Source organism: Scyliorhinus torazame, chromosome 14, assembly GCF_047496885.1.
Source record: "Scyliorhinus torazame isolate Kashiwa2021f chromosome 14, sScyTor2.1, whole genome shotgun sequence".
In the NCBI taxonomy this organism is placed as follows: domain Eukaryota; kingdom Metazoa; phylum Chordata; class Chondrichthyes; order Carcharhiniformes; family Scyliorhinidae; genus Scyliorhinus; species Scyliorhinus torazame.
In genome coordinates this window covers 122,103,690-122,125,632 of record NC_092720.1, presented here as the reverse complement: position 1 = coordinate 122,125,632, position 21,943 = coordinate 122,103,690, and the positions used below count along the sequence as shown (strand labels likewise).

General features: G+C 43.8%; 1 protein-coding gene and 2 non-coding genes across 5 annotated transcripts in view; all 3 read right to left on the bottom strand.

Annotated features, from left to right (window-relative positions):
- atg16l1 (ATG16 autophagy related 16-like 1 (S. cerevisiae)) overlaps positions 1 to 21,943 on the bottom strand; it is a 48,043-nt gene that overhangs the window by 10,583 nt on the left and 15,517 nt on the right. For 2 of the 3 annotated variants that reach the window (XM_072474746.1, XM_072474750.1), the window contains 11 exons: positions 19,211 to 19,284; positions 18,383 to 18,634; positions 15,182 to 15,247; positions 14,834 to 14,920; positions 11,296 to 11,346; positions 10,135 to 10,237; positions 7,410 to 7,515; positions 5,723 to 5,793; positions 5,126 to 5,197; positions 2,594 to 2,714; positions 1,517 to 1,622 (listed from right to left, as the gene is read on the bottom strand). In XM_072474746.1, coding sequence (XP_072330847.1) covers positions 1,517 to 1,622; positions 2,594 to 2,714; positions 5,126 to 5,197; positions 5,723 to 5,793; positions 7,410 to 7,515; positions 10,135 to 10,237; positions 11,296 to 11,346; positions 14,834 to 14,920; positions 15,182 to 15,247; positions 18,383 to 18,634; positions 19,211 to 19,284 — 1,109 coding nt within the window. The remainder of the gene's footprint in view (positions 1 to 1,516; positions 1,623 to 2,593; positions 2,715 to 5,125; positions 5,198 to 5,722; positions 5,794 to 7,409; positions 7,516 to 10,134; positions 10,238 to 11,295; positions 11,347 to 14,833; positions 14,921 to 15,181; positions 15,248 to 18,382; positions 18,635 to 19,210; positions 19,285 to 21,943) is intronic. The other variant, XM_072474749.1, reaches the window with a different exon arrangement.
- Positions 4,443 to 4,708, bottom strand: LOC140390945 (small Cajal body-specific RNA 6). The gene has a single exon (XR_011934973.1).
- Positions 6,581 to 6,838, bottom strand: LOC140390947 (small Cajal body-specific RNA 6). Its single transcript, XR_011934974.1, has one exon.

Here is a 21,943-nt window from a genome sequence, read left to right as displayed (position 1 = left end):
TTAGGTAGAAATATTAATTAGCTATCTTTGATCCCAACTGCCTTCCATCTTAGAATTAATGGACAATCTAGGCGCAACTGTTCACAACCTGGTACCTTCAATGCCTCCCGAGGACTTTAGGAGATTCTATCTACTCATTGCAAACTCAAGAGACTGCTGCCATTGTCTCCAAGAGTAAATACCTTGTATGTTCTTCCAAGCGAAAGAATCTAAGACTTCCCTCCATGTCTCGCAATCAAACCACTCAGGCTTGTCAGGCAGACTGCATAACAGGTCACATTGCGACCTTCATTCATCCCAAATTTAAATCTAGAGAGCCAAAATATACTCCTACAAACCTCATAATTGTAACAATATCCAAACTGTTGTGTGTTGTTATATATGTTATATATAGGGGCGGCACCATGGCACAGTGGTTAGCGCTTCTGCCTCAGCGCCAAGGATCCGGATTCAATTCCGGCCTTGGGTGATTGGCTGTGTCTAGTTTGCACTTTATCCCCGTGTCTGTTTTGGTTTCCTCCGGGTGCTTCGGTTTCCTCTCCCAGTCCAAACATGTGCAGATTAGGTAGTTTGGCCATGCTAAATTGCTCCGTAGTGTCCAGGGTTTGGGAGATAGAGCAGGTAAGTGGGCCTAAGTAGAGTGCTCTTTCAGAGGGTCAGTGCAGACTCAATGGGCCGAATGGCTGGTCTCATTCTACACTGTAGGGATTCTATGATATGGCAAGTACAGAACTGAAAGAGATCTTGCAGTCTGCCAATACCAAAACTAAGACTTCTCAGTTGGCCATTCCGTTAAATAGTTATATAAATGGGCATCTCACAGGCAGTGAGAAGAATGAGGGATGAACTTTAGTGGAATGTGTAAAATCCGAAGAGGGCTTGACAGAGCAGATACTCAGATGCTGTTTTCCTGACTGGAGTGTCTAGCATCTCAGGCTAAAGGACCAGCCAGTTAGAACTGAGACATGGGGAAATTGTTTCACTCAGAATTCTCTCCCAAGAATACCATGGATGCTTGGTCATTTAGTATGTTCAACCCTGCGATTGATCTGTTTTTTAGTCACTCAGACAATCATAGAAATAGATGGCAAAGTGAAATGAATGCTAACGTTTAGCCTGATAATGGCAGAATTGGTTCAATGGACCATACTGCCAACTCCTGCAATTTATTTCTTCGATAAACCTGCATAGAATTCTCCAGACTATCTGCGCAGACTATCTCACTCCATGGGCAGCTTCCTCCACATGTTCACTAAGCTCTGCACAACTTTCTGTGCAGCCTCTGAACAATGTTCAAAGTTTGAACCTTTGGCCCCACTTCTGCAGTTTGTGGGAAACACAAATGCATACTCAATCTACTCCTTGAAGGGCTTGATAAAAATCTCAGTGAGTCAACAGTTGCATAAACTGTCCAGTCTACAATACTTTGCCTTTTGGCATTTGCGGCGATAACATGATAAATTTTCAGAAAGATATAAATGATTCAAGGTCGAAAAACCCATCATAAACATCTCACCTGATGTCCCAGAAGCGAATCTTCTTGTCAAAGTGTCCACTCATAACACATTGCTCAGTGCAAACAATGTCATTGCAGCTCGAGCCAGCAAATACAGTCTTGATACCTGGAATAGAAGAGGTGAACACTGAATAAGGAGATGGAAATAAGACGAAACAATATTCTGTAACAGCTTGATTTTGTTGTTTCCAAATGACGTGTGCGCTAATACATGCACATGTCAACGTGTCAGGGAACAATACACTTCCACACTGTTTTCTATAAATCATTGCGCTACACTCTGTTATTTTGATATGGCTCCCCATCTGCTGTTCACATTGATAAGCTGTGTACTTAATATGCGAGTGAATCTCATTCTGTTGGGTTGTGGATGGCGGGTAGAAGCAGATGTGGGAAGGGGCAATGAGCTGGTAAAGGAGAGGAAGGCACATTGTGTCCAATTTTTCTGAAAAGGAGGCAAAAATACCAGATATTTGAACAGAAATTGCTGGAAATGCACGAAAGTCAAAAGAGGTTAACAATTCGCCTTTGAGTTGTGTTAAAGTTTTTCCTCTTGGAATGTCTTCTCTCTTTGGGCAATGGTCGGCTGCTAGAAATTTCATTTCTCCCCCTTTATCCTCCAGTGAAATCGGTACACCTTCTTGAGGTAACATTCTACCTGGTCCAGTGGTTTCCGAATTCCTTACATGCCACAAAGCCGGAAGGAAGGGGCGACTGAATCACGGATAACACATGCCCAATTGCGCTCTTCAGCCCATTTTTACGCAAGGGTTTACTGAGAAAATAATCAGGAATAGAGATCCTTGGTTAGTTTTCTCGATCCACAGCTGAGGTATGTCTCCGATTGCTGAAATGAGCTACTTTGACAATGGATGTGAAGGAAATTAGTGACTTTCTGTAGGTTATGGCTCACTGATACAGTGGTCAGTAGGTCACTCAACTTCTGACTGAGCCATCTTAAGCTATTTCCAAACAAAACACAACTTGGTCTGTGGCTGCAATGGATTGGAAGGAGAAGCTTTGCACTGCACTCTGTTTCTTGCCACTTCCTCTTCACATTGCCCTGACAGTACTTACAGATCTTACGGCTCAAGTCCCACAGCTTGAGCGTCCGGTCATGGCTACCCGACACTACCCGAGCATTGTCCAAAAGGAATTTTGCAGATAGCACCTTCCCACTGTGTCCTGTCAATGTGTGCTGTTCCAGAAAGAGAAGGCACAAGGAGCAAGAAGTCAATGTTACAACTATTACGCATAGAAAGTGCGATCAGCTTTCTGCATTGATTCAGAACCTTCTATGACTACCAGACATAAAACTGTTTCACATCCAAATACTTTAAGTGCAGTCACTGTTGTGACTTTAGGAAAGTCTGTCGCTAACTTGTGGACAGTAAATTCCCCCAAACAGCAATAATGACCAGATAAGTTGTTTTTGTGATGTTGATTGAGAGATAAATAGTGGCCAAGGCACCAAGGAGAATTCCCCTACTCTTCTTCAAAATAGTGCCATGGATTCTTTGCAGGAGAGACCTTGGTTGAATACCTCACCTGAAAGAATGCACCTCTCTCAGTACTGCACCACAGTGTTAGCCTTGATTTTTGTGCTCAAGGCCTGGAGTGGGGCTTGAACTCCAAACCTCGTCTCTCACAGGAGAAAGTGGCATCCTGAACACAGCTTTGATTCCGAAGAAATTTAAGATTTGCTTGAAAACCAAAACTTAGAACCATAGACCCACATCTTGCTCAAAGCCACTTGCAAAAGTGATGGGACAATGGGCCGATTCCAGCCCGTGTAATTCCAGCACTGAGCCCTATTTTAGTCATACCACCAAGAGGGCTCATTGTGTGGGAGTCAGGTACTTCTCCACGGGTTAAAACAAAAATGAAAGCTCTCATGCTATTTTAATGGGGTTCTTTTACTTGGAAGCTGGAGTGGCCCAGGCACCAAAAGCACTCCTGTCCCGGGCAAGAAGAAAACAAAAGAGAATAACAATGATTCTTAATTTACTCTGGCTGCGAGTGGGAGTTAGGAGACACATGAAGCAGTAATTCAGCTGGAGATCACTGGTAAAAGACAGGTGTGCTGCAAATGGTTCTCAGGTCAATTCAAGAACAAGACTGCTTTAAATAAACCCATACTGCCCTCAGCTACAAACATGGAAGACACATAATTACACTTCAGTGGAAGTGTTTTCAACGTTATAATGGATGCTCTTATAAAACAGGATATCCTCCAACTTAGCACAAAGTGTTGTGCAGGCCAACCACTTCCTGTAGCACTTTCCCATCAAATCATGTGCCATAATCGAAGCTACCTATTTTCTAAGCGGTTTACATTTTCCAGTTCTGACGAAGGATCACAGTTCCGATATGTCATCTGTTTTTCTCTCCATAGGGGGTAGGCCAGGACTCCACCCACTGCTCTCCATGAGCCACCTCTTTTTCTTTCAAATCCATAAACACTTGTTGCACCTAGTTAATAAAAGCACAATACTTCGGATGCAGGAAATCTGAAATGAAAACAAGAAAAGTGCTGGGGAAAAAACTCAGCAGGTCTGGCAGCATCTGCACAGAGAGAATCATTTTGAGTCCGTGTGACTCTTCTTCGAAACTAGACTGCACTGAACAGAACACTTCACATGCAGGCACTGCATCCCCTGCAGTTTATCCATTCCTGTGGAGTCCAGCAACCAGCATACCCCGCTCCCAACGCACCCATGTCTACCATCATCATTCCATGGCCTCTCCCCAACGAGGAGTCAAATATTGCTCAGTAAAATCAGCACAGTGAGGCAGGGCAGTGTTACCGGAAGTGTATGCTGCCCACAAAGCTTAAAGCACATACAAAAGAAATTTTGAGGTCACACTACAGACATCATGCTTGGTTAGATGCAAAATTTCTTCTAATACAAAGTTTAGTACGCGAGGTCTCAGTTTTCAATTTGCAGTCAGGCAATAGAAACAAACCTCACAGCCCTAAACACTCCTGAGGTGAGTAATTATGTCAGATGCACATTGCAGACACGCTCCAAATCTCTCAAACGGACTAAAGCAACAGCATCAATTACTGTCAGGAACCCCTGTGCCATCGCAGCACATCTACAGCAAGAATGGAAATGTCAGGGTTTCCTGGGAGCGAGGATGTGGGGTAATGCCTCATGCAGTCAGACCTTTTACCTATCATCATTGACCTCCGGCTGGCAGCTTTACCTGGCCTTGAAATTAAGCATGATGGCCAGATAAACACAAATCATTGGCCAAAGCATGGTTAGAATAATTGCTGCTTTAGGCCACTGAAGGGTGCATAAATAAGGGAGGCTTCAGCTTTAGGAGATTAAAGGGTCTTTTCATTAGAATAAGAGAGGTAAAGAGGTGTTAAAAATTCCAAATTTATGATCGCCTGCTGTGGAACCATCTACAGACACTGTTCATTAAGCATTACTCTCCTTTAGAAACCAAGTAAATGTTTATCACATGAACATGAATCTCACTTCAAATTTATTTCCATTCCCAACAAAAATAAAACATCACAAGACACTATACACAGGGAGGATATGAAGGAACTTAGTCAGCAGATTGAGAGAGCAGGCTCAAGCAACTTTAACTTACCCGCAGCCGGGAATCATCCACAGTCCAGATTCTACTAGCAAAGTCGTTGGAGGCGGCGAGGAGGTACGCACCCTGGCAAAAAAAACATCATCTTAAAACTGTACGAAGAAACTGAGCTAAGTCATCATAACAGAACATGCCACGGCTAATACGGAGTGTTGTTAACCACAACTATCACCTACAGTCTGTATTGTTAATTCAACCAGGTTAGTAGGCGGAACTAAAATTATCCTCAATGCACAGGCATTGAGCTTGCATGTGCCTATATGACAAAGAGGGGGCGACACACTTAATTTTGAATAATCCTTGGTCAATTATAACACTGGCCTGCTGCGTAAGATCTCTCCACAAAGTCCCATCAACCATTGGCTAGATGCACACCAGATCTCCCTTGACATTGCCCCATTAAGTACTCCCAGACCCTTGCCATGATCTTAGTGAAAGCTAATAACAGCCAATTATTTGAGGTACTGAAAGGTTGGCAACACTTACAAAATCTATTTCAAAATAAGATGGACATTTTTGTACAAGTAAATGAACCTGTAGCTTTGGCAAGGACTGAGGAAAAGTCATTGAAATAGATTAACTCTGACTTACCATGCTGTCAAATTCAAGGCTGGTAATTCCAGCATTACTGCCAGTTAGTGAGCCCTTCAGTTCACACCTTCCTGTACAAAGCAAACAGTATCAGTCAGTATGCAGTGTTACAACCGCAGTCTTGGCAAGACACTTCTCTCTCTTTAATTTCATATTTCTGGATGAATTGTATTCATGATGTAGGATCTCAATGCTGGAAATGCAATCTTTCCATTGAAGACATCTAGTTTCAGAAACAAAGTCACAGGCCAGGCGGAGGATGTGCTCAATAGAGGTATACTCTGTACAATCCCTTGGGCAGCAGGGGTGTTGCAATTGTACTCAGTTCCCTAAGTTAGGGTGCTAAAAACTTTCCACTCTGCTGTTTGTGATCATTGCGTACGGGCAGGACTGGGCAAAGATGTACTCCACTCACTCACTGGCCTAACCTGTGAAGAATGATCATGTGAGCAAGAAAAACTGAGAATGGAGGACTCTGCACCTCAGTGAAAGCCAATACTTTTAAGGGAAGAAAGAGAAAGCAACTTTAAAAAAATTAAACCTCATCTCCCAAAGTTGGCCATATATGTAATACCTGCAGCTCCAAAGCACTATGACGATGTGAGATTCCCAAGTGCAATCTTCCAAACCATTGACATTGGCTGCCAGCTTCAGACACTTCTTCATTGGAATGGAGAGCAAAACTATTAAAAATTAATTGGAGTGAAGCATCCCTGAATGGCTGATCAAGAGTGTTCAATTGCAAGTCTTGAGTAGCACAATATTGGTATGCAAATAGCAATCAGTCAGGTTAATTATCACTAGGAATTCATATTAGCATCTAGACCAATGCATCACACATCTAATTTTCTGAATGGAGGTCTCAGCTTGAAAACTTGCAGTCACGCACCAGAGATAAATCCCACAACACTCAAAAAGCTCCTGCGTGTCTAATTTTGTGAGATGCCCACTGTAAAGACATTCCAAATCTCTGCAAGAACATCGATTGAAACAGCAGCATCAGTTATTGTCAGGAACTCCGCTACCATCACAGCGCACTAGTGCAGGATGGTCTGGGAGGGTGTATGTGGGCATTTAATAAAGTGCCATCAGACCGTTTACTTATCATCACTGACCTCTGTACTTTAGACAATTACAAAGACACCATTAGCCTATGGAAAAACGGAAGTATTATAGTCCCCATCGCATACTGAGGCAATGAACAATACATCGAGCAGGACCCAGGTTTTACCCTCAGTTAGTGCTGTGAAGTCAGCATCTTAGTCTCCCTGGAATGATGGAATGGTGTAATGCAAAAATTAGCTAAGGTTCCTGATCACTACCTGGAGAGCGTTCTTGTCTGAAGGTTTAATGAGGACAGTATCAGGCTCAGCTATGATATGTCCCAAAGTGAAATAGTCCACCGATACTCGCTGTCTAGATTGGCTATTGGCAAAGCTCTGGAAGAATGTTTGGCATCTGTGAAAAGGTGGAAGTTAACACCCATAGGCAGAGAGAGCAGGGAATAGGAAACAAGGGCAGCTAGGGTCTCAAGGCTTGTGACATGAGCGCTGATGGTATAAGGATAAAATCCCCAAAATGATACTGTGATTGACCATAGTGTTGATAATCAAATGGCCACAGGCACAAGAGCCAGGTTCAGCTCTAGACCAATTACCTGGCTGCAGAGTAGATTTTTCTCACATACCTGATGAGACATCCCAGAGTTTAACTTTCCTGTCTGTCCCACCTGTCACCACCACTCGGGATCCAGGACTGAACTGGACTGCGTTCACCTCTCCGTCATGAGCATCCTAAAAAAAAGAAAATCCAGGGTGAAAGTTGAAGAAAGCAATGGATTATTCTGGGATCAACTTATTGATATGACACTCTTACCAGGCAGTTTTAGGCATTAGAACCCCACCATTGTCACCTGCTTCAGTTGGCCAAGTGATGATCTTCCCAAGGTCAGGCTTTCTACTCATTTCTCCACACTCGCAGTCCTGTGCTTTCCCTTTTAATTGCTCATAAGAGACTCCCATTTTCAGCTTCAATGACTACTGAGCAACATGACTAGGGAAAACAATACATGGTCATTTTCATGTTGCTTTCCTCATGTGTCCATAAAGGAAGCACAAGTCATCTTTGTGAATGACCCTCCACCTGTAAGCAGCTGTCACCTCGAGGTTCTAATTCATCCACTTTCACCACCAAAAATTCACTGGTTCCACCTTTGGCCATGGCTCGTAACTGAGCATGGGGCCCTTACCTGGGCCAACTCGCAGAAGGGCAGGGATGACCACCCCTTGATGTATGAAAATACCCTGCTACCCTAAAATTGACATAGATTATAAACAGCGGAGGTCCTAGCACTGCTCTTTGTAGTAACCCCCCTCCCCTCCTCACTAGTTGCTTACTACCTGACAACCCAAAATTAAATCACTATTCCTCTTCTGTGCTTTCTGTCCATTAATAAATCATCAATCCAAAACAAAGTGCCATTTGATCTCTCAACTGATTGTAATAAAATCCCGCGACACGATTCGAAGAATAGATACGTTTCCTTGGTGATCTGTTCCATATTTATCCTTCAATCAACACCACTCAAACAGATTATCTGGTCATCTATCTCATTGCTGTTACATGGCCATTGTTACATGCAGGTTAACTGCTTTGTTTGTCAGATCAAAACAGTGACTATTACTAAGTATTTCACTGGCTGTAAAGCACTTTTGGATACCCCGGTGTGGTGAATGGCATAATACAATTGCAAGTTATTTTCATTCTTTCAAACAAGTACTGCCGCAGAACCCTCCCAGCACTGAACAGGGAGACATGGTGGGTCTCGGTCTGCCATCCGAGTCATGCAGCACAAACAGCCGCAGACCGCCCAACCTGGCCATGATTCGTTCAGTCAGACATCCTCCATGGACTCTCTCCGAAACATGGGACTGAAGTCCCATTAAATAATGTCAGGAACCCATCTACCATCACAGCCTACCTAGATTAGGATGGGAAATATGGGGGTTTCGGAGAATAAGATGGGTCAATTCATGCAAAGGACTCCTAGATGGAGCAAGGGTATCATTTAACAGCTGGATGCAATGACAGATTAAATTGTACGGTCTTCCTGGCAGTAGTCTAGTGGTATCGTCACGGGACGAGCAATCTAGAGACCCAGGTTCGAATCCCAACACGGCAGACGGTGGAATTTGAATTAAATAAAAATCTGGAATGAAGAGACTAATGATGACCAAGAAACCATTGTCGATTGTTGTAAAAGCCCATTTGGTTCATGAATATCCTTTAGGGAATGAAATCTGCCACCGTTACCCAGTCTGGCCTATATGTGACTCCAGACCCACAACAACGTGGCTTCTGAAATGGCCAACAAACCACTCAATTCACGGGCAATGAGGGAATGGGCACAAACTGCTGGCCCAGCCACATCCCGTGAATGAATTATATTTTTTTTTAAAAAGAGGCAAATGGAGCAATCGTCATCTGTTTCTTCTGAATTTCATTCACAATTTACACAATGCAAATCCACTCATTTACTCTTTAGACATGCCCAACTGTTAAAAAATCAGAACGAGGATTTTAAGAATTCAAGTGCTGAATGAGACATGGTCATTAAGTTTGAGATGCCTGGTCTTTCCAATATGTTGCGTGGGCCTGTAAAGACTCAAAAAGCACTCCACCTTCTTTTCGATGTGCTAAAAGCATGTAAAAATATTTTTAAAAGTAGCCAATAATGTACAGAATGCAATGATGTTCAAGTCTATAGATTTCATTGCACTTCAAAAGGTACTTAATGAGAAGCACTTTGTGATATTTCAGACAGATATGATAAAATACAGTTTAGACAAGTGATTCTTTAGTCACATTTCAATCAACTGCTGTCAAGTCAGGATTTTATCTTGGCTTTCCAACTTATATTTTGCTCAATTAAAGGAAATGGATACATCATTAGTTTGACCCACTTGAGTCAGTATTGTAGCCGGTAGTAAGCGTCAGTATTGTGCAGCATATTCCCTAGTCATTAAGACCAGTCAGGTGGATTGCAACGGTCTTTTTATTCTTGTGCACTCCCATACAAAACTCACAACTAGCCTAAATGGACACCATGGTGTTAATTCAATGGTCCTGCAGAGCCAGTACTGAACAGGGACTCAGTCCAGTCGGAAAATTATTAAAATTCTGAGACCCAGCAAGACTCCGAGGGAGGACTCACGAAAATTGGCCTTTGTTTTTATTGAAGAGCCAGAATGCATAGAATTAACAACACAGAAACAGAGCTTTTCGCCCAATGAGTGCTTATGTTTATGTTCCACATGAGCCTCCACCCATTCTACTTCATTTAACCTTAGTAGCACGTCCTTCTATTTCATTTCTCTCCATGTACTTATCCAGCCTTTTGTTTGAATACTCACAAATACGTGGCGTGCCGTGGTGGGAAGTCGCATCTCATTGCATGGTCCCGTACGGACATTGGGGACATCAGTCACAGTTCCGTGCAATGTTGGCGAACGTTTTCTAAAGGTAGCAAATACAGAATCTCTGATTTACTCAGCACTGGCAGAATCTGTAATCGGGTATCAACATACATTTGGAACAAAATGTGTAACTATACAGGGGTTCTAGGATGGAATAGTAAGGGGGTAGAGAAGCAAGATGCATTAACTGATCTTGAACACATTATAGACCATTGAAGAAATAATGATACATAAATATTGAGATACCAGTAGCTCTGATGGCTCAATGGACAAACAAAACTGAGCTACACAGACGAAAAGGTCCCATTCCATTGCTATGCAGGTTTAGTTGACATCATTGCAGGCAACAATTGATCTAAGGCTGGAGTGGTGAGGTGATGAAAATCGGCCAGACTTTCCTCTCCTGATCACTAGTCAATGACTCCTGCCGGAGACTGAGCATGTGTATTTGAGGACAAAGTCCCTGCCCTACATCAAAGTCATCTGTTGTCACTCATTGCCTAGGGTCACACATGAAGATTGGCCACGCGCGTTGAGGTAATGGAGAGCAAATGGTGCTTAAAGCACTGCACCCAAAGAGGGAGAGAGAGCAAAATGATTGAGACAGGTAAGGGTGCAAATAACCAGTTCTGCGGCAGGCTTAGTGCTCATGTTTGGGATGTGGCCAATGGCAGATTCACAAGATTGAAAATAAAACAGCTGGGGGTTTTTGAGGAAGAAGAGATTGTTTTAAATTTTTTTTAAAAGATAGAGTACCACTAAATATGTACTGGCTGCGGAACATGCTTTACTGTATATTCACAAACTTAATTTCTGAAAGTCCTCTCCAATTTTCACTGCTGCCGGACTTGTGGCTTAATCTTGGGTTCACTGCTGCAGACAGGTAAAAAGCAAGAACTTAGCCCCATGAGTAAAGTGCTCACCGGATTAGCATCATTAGTAGAAATAGTTGAATGGAATAGGAGAGTATGGCACAGAGTAGGATGGATAGAGATGCATAATTGTCAGTGAGAAAGAAAGAAAAATAACAGGTCTTAGGTCAAGTCACATTTTAAATACACAACGGTGAAAAATAAATGTGAGGTGATCCTAACCTACCCAAAGATACTACCGATAGAATCCAAGAGACCAGACGTCTGCGAAGTCCTTCTACACAGAACAGAGAAGAAATGACCGTTCAGTGTGAGACAGTGCAGTTCAATCAATGTCCACTCACCTTCAGAGCATTAACTGAAACTCAAAGTGATGCTCACAAATCTCTTTCAGCCCCGACACTGCACCCCAAACACAGAGGCACACAGCTAAGTACCCTGAACACACAGCAATGAAACCTCTTCCTATGTTCACGTAAAAATCCGCCATGCTATTCATCACTCCAATCCTCCTCAACCATTGTCACGCTGGCTGAAGCGCATCGTTCATACATCCCAGAAACTCAGCAAAGTGGCATTTATTTCATGTGCATGACCAATAAGGAGCTTCTGGAAACTATTTCCTAAACTGGGTGGGGGCTTCAGAGTCTAGCCTGATCCTATCCTCACTCATTAACCACACAGGGGCATCCACAGAGGTCATGTTCTGCCATGAACAGCAGAAATATTGCAGAATTTTTATCGTCTGATAGGACAGTGGGTCAGACACTGTCCTTTCACACTCTGGGACTGGGTGGAACAGTGGGTCAGACACTGTCCTTTCACACTCTGAGACTGGGTGGAACAGTGGGTCAGACACTGTCCTTTCACACTCTGGGACTGGGTGGGACACTGGGTCAGACACTGTCCTTTCACACTCTGGGACTGGGTGGGACACTGGGTCAGACACTGTCCTTTCACACTCTGGGACTGGGTGGAACAGTGGGTCAGACACTGTCCTTTCACACTCTGGGACTGGGTGGGACAGTGGGTCAGACACTGTCCTTTCACACTCTGGGACTGGGTGGGACAGTGGGTCAGAAACTGTCCTTTCACTCTCTGGAACTGGGTGGGACAGTGGGTCAGACACTGTCCTTTCACACTCTGGGACTGGGTGGGACAGTGGGTCAGAAACTGTCCTTTCACTCTCTGGAACTGGGTGGGACAGTGGGTCAGACACTGTCCTTTCACACTCTGGGAAAATCACATTTCCATTTGCCATGCCAATGTATGACCTCTTCAAATGCATTTGCTGGCTTAACGCCTCCCTGGACCTGCATCGAGACAGCTAAAATACATTTTGTGTCGGGCACATGCAGCCAAGAGTGTACTTAGTCTGGATCCTCTTCACAATTTACCGTACCAACTTGGCCAAGTTTTTTGTCCTCAGGAGAAACACTGATGGCGGCTGCTGAAGGAAGAGGAATATGAATGGTGCATTGTCGAGAAGGGAGGAATATGAACAGTACCCGGGCACCTTTTCACTGCAAGTGGAAATACCAATAGGCAAGTTCATCCACCTGTAGTTGAAAAAGTGGTGGTGGATCACTGTCAATAGGATATCCAACCAGTCTCCACTCAAGGTGGCTTTTGGTTTTGTGAATCAAGAAGTGGCAGTCAGTGAATTACAAAAAGATGCAAAGCGCAATTAAGTTTAGTTTGCTTTGGCTCCTCAGCATGCATTTACACTACTGCTGTACTCATTGCAAAACTACGAGAGATCTCCGCCAACATATACCTTCACCGTTTCCTCTACACACTCAAAATGTAAACAGAGCGACCCTACCCTGTCATTGCGTCTCGGTGCCCCTTGCATCCCACCATGAATGTGTGACTGGGTTACACTTGAAGCTGAACTTCAGCATGAACCACCCCCCATCATTTTATAAAAGCAAATTACTGTGGCTGCTGGAATTTGAAGCAAAACCAGAAAATGCTGGACAATCTCAGCAGGTCTGACAGTATTGATGGCGAGATACTCCACAGATGCTGTCAGACCTCCTGAGATTGTCCAGTATTTTCTGCTTTTGTCCCATCATTTTATATCTGTTGCGGTGATACGCATGCAAGGGGCCACTTTACCAAACCGCAATGATAGCAAGGGAGTCTTGCTTGCTTACAGTACTGTTGAAAATTCAGCCACATGCTGCCTACATTTTCTTTGTCTTTTGTATGTACAGCAGCAGTGATAATGATAAAAGATACTGGAGAGGCAAAGTAACATTGGACAGATCCCGGTGAGCGAGGACAATAGCAGCATCCCACTGCAGCTAAGAGTGGCTACCTCTGCACAGACCAAGACCTGAAGCAAATGCCTCTCTGATGTGAATACGTCAGTCCCTTTATCTACTAAAACTTGGCACAATTCATGAAACCCTCCAAATACTATCCCACTCTGCAGGGTGGACCCTTCAGGCTAATATGCTCCCCTCAGCAAACAAATTGTGCATTAAGTGGTGACTGCTGAACAATTTCCTTCTGAATTCCAAGCATCGGGAACTTCAGTTCGGAGAAAAGGTCAAAAGTCTGGCGAATTGCATGTTTTTTGTGGAGGGAATAAAGAGGAAACTGGGTTGCATTTTACAAGATCATGAAGAGAATTAACAAAATTGATTTGAAGCAAATTGTTCCCTCGGATAAAAGGCTTGAATTGCAGAGTCAATGTTGGCACAAGGGCCCCGAGTGACTTCCTTCTGTGCTGTAGCCATTCGAAATGGTTAAAACGGCAAAGAAAGGAGCAAGTTAGGAGGAGTTTCCTGCCCCCAAAGGGGAATTCAGCTGATGTAAGTTGCCAGAAGAGGCTGTTGAAATGGACACTGTTAAGTGGAATTATTCAATGCGTTTGAGGCATGAGAATGGATTGAAGATGTTGAGCAGGCAAGGCTGATCAATGGAAACAGATGAAGTTTGTTATGCTTTGTCCATTCCTAAAAAAATCTTGTTCACACATTCTTGCTGGGACAGAGTTTGGAAGTATTCTCCTATTATCAAAAAACATACATTTTTGAAGAACTGCACTGATCCTGAAGTGTATAGTTCAGGAAGAAAACATTTGCCCTCCATTTGCAGAAACCATCATAAACAACCAGCAGCATAGCTGCAGATTTTGTCTTTCCAATTTTGTTTTGAAGACCTGCACAATAGTGTAATTCTGGCGGTACAGGTCTCTTACTCGTGGTACTGATGGGAAAATCTGATATGTAGTTACATCAATAAAATAAAATATATAAACAAAATAATTGAAGAGTGTGGTGTTTTGGTCAATTTTCTCTCTTAAAGACTCCAGTGGCCAATCCACATGCACGAATCTTGACAACAGAGTGGATTATTGCCACCAACACAATTGCACCTTCATCTATGTCCTCGCACAAATACATTTTCCAGCAGGGGTCACCAGATAGTCATCAGGAGAAGGATCCCCAACTATTACTTGCCGTCCAGACCTCTGAATGTGTACACCAACCACCACCTGGTCTGAAATTAGCTGCCTAATCAAAATTAAGAGTTTGAACCTTCCTACGTCTTCCTGGGTCAGTGCTACACTGGTGAGCACATTCAATCCCAGAGTAATCAATGGAGCTAAAGAAATAACCATAAACAATCACAAAACACACTGAACTCAATTATCTGTTACCAAGCTGTAACCCAGTCTGTCAAATATCCTCATTTTCTTTATAAGTCCCTGCACCGTGTTCCCTACAACCCTCCGAGACTAATGCTCTCACCTGGGGGTCCTGTGTGTTGCTCGCACCGGTGACGTTTCTCCAGATGCGTCGGGTCCTTCCTCACCTAGCACCTCTATATCATCATCACTTGAGAGTCAGAGAGCAGAAGGAAAGCAAATGTCAGTCATTAACTCCACTAAGGACAAGTACAACTGTTCTTGACAGAGCAGCAGAAACTCACTCTGCACCAAGATTGACACACAGCCATGCACAAGTACATCTCAAAGGGACTGTTTGTTGCACTGCGCATTGTGTTTCCGATCGCTGTACAATGCGTGGTTTAGAGGGAACATTGCAGGAGATCAAGTTCATGCACTAAAAAAAGATACTACAAGAGAAGCAACTCACGGGTCAATATTCAACGGCTCTTTGGCAGCCTCAGCAAGATCCTTTTTCAGCTTTGCCTGCCGTCTCCTGAGAGGTGGAAAAGGCCCAGGTTATAAAGGTGAAGAAAACAGGTGACAAACGCCGTGCATACAGTAGCGAACTTCAAAGTAAAAGTCAGATCCGACAGAACTACGAGGGAGAAGGGCAATAGCTTGGTGTAGTGGAACAAATTCAACATCAAGCTTCAGTTTGAAGCAATTAAATGGAAAAAGACATCGCTCAAATTGACTTGTTTCCTCTTTTATTTTTAAGTTCACAGGATGTGAACTGGCTAAGCCAGCATTTATTGCCCATCCTTAATTATCCTCAAGGTGTTGGCGGTGAGCAGATACCTTGAACTGCTGTAATGTGGAGTATGTACACCCACATTGTATGTTAGGAAAGGAGTACCAGGATTTTGACCCAGAGACTGCAGGAACTGAGATTTATTTCCAAGTCAGAATGTCATCAGACTGGAAGGGGAACCTGCAGGTGTTGGTGTTCCCATGCATCTGCTGCTCGTCCTTCTAGGTGGTAGAGGACGTAGGTTTGGAAGATGCTATCAAAGGCGAGTGGTTGCAGTGCAAATTGTAGATGATATACACTGCTGCCTCTGGAGATGGATGGACTGCTAATCAAGTGAGCAGCTCTGTCCTGGAGGGGGTTGAGTTTCCTGAGTGTTGTTGGGAGCTGCACTCATCCAGGCACATGGAGAATATTCCAACTTAATCCTGACTCATGGCTAGTGGACAGGTGATTCACACGAGTACAATTACCTAGCCTCTGACCTGCTCTTGTAGCCACAGTATTTATATGGCTAGTCCAGTTCAATCTCTAATGATAACCCCCAGGATGTAGATAGTGGGGGATTCAGTAATGATAATGCAATTGAATGCCAAGGGAAAATGGTTTGATTCTCTCTTGTTGGTGATGGCCTTTGCCTGGCATTTATGCAGTCCAAATGTTACTTGCCACTGATCAGCCCAAGCCAGGATATTGTCACGGTCTTGCTGTATTTGTATATGGGCTGCTTCAATATAGGAATGGTGAATGCTGCTGAACATTGTGCCTTCATCAGTGAATATTCCTGCATCGGACCTTATGTTGGAGGGAAGATCAATGTTTAAGCAGCTGAAGATGGTTTGCCCTAGGACATTACCTTAAGGAACTCTTGCAGTGGTGTACCAGGTTTGAGATGATTGACCTCCAACAATCACAACTATTTTCCATTATGCTAGTTCTAAATCCATTCAGTGGAGAGTTTGCCCCCTGATTCCCATCAACTTCAGTTTTGCTAGGGCTCCTTGATGTCACACTTAGTCGAATGTTGCCTTGATGGCAAGGCAGTTGCTCTCGCCTCAACTCCGGAGCTCAGCTTTTTTGTCCATGTTTGGATCAAGACTGTAATGAGGTCAAGAGGCAGAACCCAAACTGAGCGTCAGTGAGCAGGATATTGCTCAGTGTCACTTGACTACACTTTCGACAACCCCTTCCATCAATTTACTGATGATCAAGGGTCGACAGTTGGGGCTGTAATTGGTCAGACTGGATATGTCCTGCTTTATATGAACTGGGCGTACCTGTATAATTTTTCACCTTGCCATTGTTGTAGCTGTACTGGAAAAGATTGGTTGGAGGTGCGACTAGTTCTGGATTACAAGTCTTCTGCACTATTGCTGGAATATCGTCAGGACCCATTGCCTTTGCAGTAATCAGTGCCTTCAGCTATTTCTTGATCTCACATGGAGTGAATTGAATTGGCTGAAGACTGGCATCTGTGATGCTTGGGACCCAAGGTGGATCATCCATTTGGCACTTCTGGCTGAAGGCAGAACAAATGCTTCAGCTTTGCTCAATAGAGAGGTCAAACCAAGTCCTTATTTGGCACTAAAGCAAACCCAGGCTTGACCTCAACTGGTAATCCTTATATTAGAGTCCCATGCCACACCAGCTGTCCCTTTGGTTACCAAGGATTAAAAAAATGAATGAATCAAGAATGTAGGACACAGGTTGAATAAATCATACAACAAGGTTGAGGCACATGGAGCACAGTACACGAACAGTTAACTGATTTCCCCTTCCAGAGTCTAAATACAGCACAGAACCAGTTCAAGTAATTGCCCAGAGGCCAGCATGGAACCAGTTCTCAGTAACAGCAAAGATGCCAACCTTCCCCGTGCCAATGCAGGTTGGTCCCTTCAGAAGTTATTACTTCACCTGAATCTCACCATTCAAACTCCTGAAACCCAGAATGTGGCTTTGATTCTCGTATGCACTTAACATTTAGAAGCAGTTTTTATTCCTAACACACACCGTCCTACTTATGTTGAAAATATGTCCTATGTGAGAATCCATTAATGTGGTACTCACATGTGCAGTAAAGCACCAATCTACAAAGTCAACCGGTTTAATACGAAGAGTATCTACAGTTTGTACTTGGGAGACTCAATGACATGGAGTTGAGTCAGTAGACAATGGCCAGATACCTAGTGTTTCCATGTATGGTGCTCAATCCCAAACAGCATGTGGTCCAGATTCAGACCAATGCCAGCAAAAGCTCCAGTTAGCTTTATATCAGTGGGAAAATCTAACAACATTACAAACTTCTTGCAATCAAAAAATACGAACAGGTCATGGCGCTAACAGGCACATCCATTCAACCATGAAAGATTTTGGAGCAGGTCCCAGATTTCACCCTCAGCAACACTGGTAAAGGACTCGACACAGAGCACAGTAGTTCATCATATTGAAGCAGGTCATGAGATGTGAAAGTCAATTCAATAAATCTGGTCAGTTCTGCATTGGTTAAGAATAAAAAACACTAAAGCTCCAGAGGTGATTCACTGACACCCTGGAACTTCTCAGTTGACCTCATCTGGCTGACAGATGACTCGAGATTACACAGTTAACTCTTGTATAGGCCAATTCAGAGCACATTAAGTATTTGTTCAAGACCGGTAGCCCGTCAGTGAATTAGGGATAACCAATATCTGCATTGTTGCCATAATCAGAGAACAATTGATTAAAAAGGCTAGCCTGTGTCACACACACCCTACCCTAACCCCCCCCCCCCCCACCCCACCCCGCCCCCCCCACCCCGCCCCCCCTCGGTGCTGGCTACTACCAGTGGAATGACATTGACACTGTGCAGAAAGCTATAAGCTTTAACAGACTAAAACGTACCAGGTATCCTTCTCATTTTCTGCGTTTAACCGATTAGCCTCCTGTGCTTTCTCGGCCATCCACCGCGAGATTAGCTCTCGGTTTTCATCAGAGGTTTTCCGCAGCTTCTCCTCAAGAGCAGTGAAAGTGATCTGAAGGGCATCGTATTCATCCTTCAGCGTCTGATTGGCTTGCTCCAGCTCCTGGAGCTTGTTCCGTAGCTCCTGGCACTCACTACTCAGCTGCTTTATTTGCTTCTCATATTCCATCATCCTGAAAATTAAAAAACATAAAGGCTAGGCAGATTAAAGCTCACAGCATGACGATACAAAAGCTTTAAGGCAGGAAAGCACAGTTTCAGTTCAAGGTACCATCCCATCTTCTTAACATTATTCCAAAAGCCCTTACCTACAAAACTTCAAAGGCTCAGTATATGCTCAACACCTTTCTCTCCTCTGGATGGTGGCTGGGATGCATTGGAACTGCTCTTTCACATCTCAATGTTTCACAAGTTAATTCAGTGAATGGCCAAATCACAGAGGAGGGGGTCCTGTGGTCAATTCCCAGTTACGTCCAAGTTATCCGATCTCAGGCATGACAGCAGCTGGTCCTAACATCCAATACTGGGCAAGGCAATCAAATCTATCGGTGTTTGAGTTCCAGATCACTACCCAGCGAGATCCACTGTAAGGTTAATGCATGGCTGCTGTCACACAAGATCAGGCTTGGACATCTTGCTTGTGATACAAAAATGGCACACTGGCACTTGTACTCAAATAAAGTACAAAGAAATCTCAGAACGCGGTAAAGAATAGGGGAATTTCTAAATTCTTGCTGGTTGCCACTTACTTTGCTTCATTTGCATGGATCTCTTTGTCCTTTTGCTGGAGTTGGCTATTGAGTTCAATCACGTTCTGGGCAAGCTGAAGGAGGATCAAAAACATTAGGTGAATAAAAAGCTAGCAGACCCAAGTATGGTGCAAACCTCCTCATATCACACATACACCAAGCAGACTAACCAAAGGCCATTCAGGCCAGGAAGGCGTTCCCTACACTGATAATTTGGAACTTTTACAAGTGAAATGACCAGTACAGGCATGAAGATATTACAAATTTTAAAACTGTATTTTTAAAATGGACAGAGCTTTTAAGATGGTCGACAATATACCATGTGACTTTGGCAATAGCGTCTTCAGGCAGACAGGAGTATCAATCAAGTACCTAATTAAAATATGGACGATCACAGCCACTTGTGAAATTCACAAGCCTCTTTGTTCAGGATGAACCATTAACAGAACACTGTCCCACATCAACCGACTCGCCTTTGAACTTTACACTGGGGTAGAAAGACATCAAGACTCTGTCTTTCCTGAAACGCATTCAAAAGGGTAATTTAAACTGAATGGAGTCATTCAAATACAGAAACCACAGCTGTGTGAAAAGCTGCCTGTGTGAGAAAAGCTAAAACACAGAATGTGGAAAAAACTACCCGCTACCGTTTTTTGGGAAGGATTTTGAATTCATAAAAGATCACATGATTAAGGGTGCCATGTTTGTTATCTGTTTGACTCGAGACAACAGGAGATATCCATCTGAAAAATCATTAAACCAGCTCCAAGACACCATGCAGCGAACATGAAATGGTTACATTTTGAAAGTGGGAGAAGGCTTCTCCAAAACTGACCAGGAGAGCTGACCCCCCTGGCAATTCAACGACAAGAAACTTGCAGCTTCCTAAGAATTCTCTGCTTTACAAGACCTCCACTCCAGCTAAAGTATCAATTTACCTTAGAAAACTACAGGGCCGTTACAAAAGCTGTGAGAATAAATAATCCTATTTCTTTTAAATTCATCTTATTTAAATTAGGACAAACCACTCTTGGAGTTAAGAAACCACACTACCGTCTCACATAAAAAAACTTTGATCGTGGACAATCAGTAAAGATAAACAACACCCCCTCCACGATAGTCCTCAATACCGGGGCCCTGTAAGACTACGTACTTAGCCCTCTGCTATACTCCCTATACATACATGACTGTGTGGCAAAATTTGGCTTCAACTCCATCTACATGTTGGCTGCTGACACGAGCGCAGCGGGTCGGATCTCGAACAACGATGAGTCAGAATACAGGAGGGAGATAGAGAACCTAGTGGCGTGGTGTAGCGACAACAATCTCTCCTCAACGTCAGCAAAACTAAGGAGCTGGTCATTGACTTCAGGAAGCAAAGTACGGTACACACCCCTGTCTGCATCAATGATGCCGAGGTGGAGATGGTTGACAGCTTCAAATTCCTAGGAGTGCACATCACCAACAATCTGTCCTGGTCCACCCACGTCGACGCTACGACCAAGAAAGCGCAACAACGCCTATGCTTCCTCAGGAAACTAAGGAAATTCGGCATGTCCATATTGACTTTTACCAATTTTTACAGATGCATCATAGAAAGCACCCTATAGAACATAGAAAAATACAGCACAGAACAGGCCCTTCGCCCACGATGTTGTGCCGAACCTTTGTCCTAGATTAATCATAGATTATCATAGAATTTACAGTGCAGAAGGAGGCCATTCGGCCCATTGAGTCTGCACCGGCTCTTGGAAAGAGCACCCTACCCAAGGTCAACCCCTCCACCCAACACTAAGGGCAATTTTGGTCACTAGGGGCAATTTATCATGGCCAATCCACCTAACCTGCACATCTTTGGACTGTGGGAGGAAACCGGAGCACCCGGAGGAAACCCACGCACACAAGGGGAGGATGTGCAGACTCCGCACAGACAATGACCCAAGCCGGAATCGAACCTGGGACCCTGGAGCTGTGAAGCAATTGTGCTATCCACAATGCTACCGTGCAGCCCTTAAGAACAAATTAATCTACACTACATCATTCTACCATAATCCATGTACCTATCCAATAGCTGCTTGAAGGTCCCTAATGTTTCCGACTCAACTACTTCCACAGGCAGTGCATTCCATGCCCCCACTACTCTCTGGGTAAAGAACCTACCTCTGACATCCCCCCTATATCTTCCACCATTCACCTTAAACTTATGTCCCCTTGTAATGGTTTGTTCCACCCGGGGAAAAAGTCTCTGACTGTCTACTCTATCTATTCCCCTGATCATCTTATAAACCTCTATTAAGTCGCCCCTCATCCTTCTCCGCTCTAATGAGAAAAGGCCTAGCACCCTCAACCTTTCCTCGTAAGACCTACTCTCCATTCCAGGCAACATCCTGGTAAGTCTCCTTTGCACCTTTTCCAAAGCTCCCACATCCTTCCTAAAATGAGGCAACCAGAACTGTACACAGTACTCCAAATGTGGCCTCACCAAAGTTTTGTACAGCTATATCGTCACCTCACGGCTCTTAAATTAAATTCCTCTGTTAATGAACGCTAGCACACCATAGGCCTTCTTCACAGCTCTATCCACTTGAGTGGCAACTTTCAAAGATGTATGAACATAGACCCCAAGATCTCTCTGCTCCTCCACATTGCCAAGAACTCTACCATTAACCCTGTATTCCGCATTCATATTTGTCCTTCCAAAATGGACAACCTCACTTTTCAGGGTTAAACTCC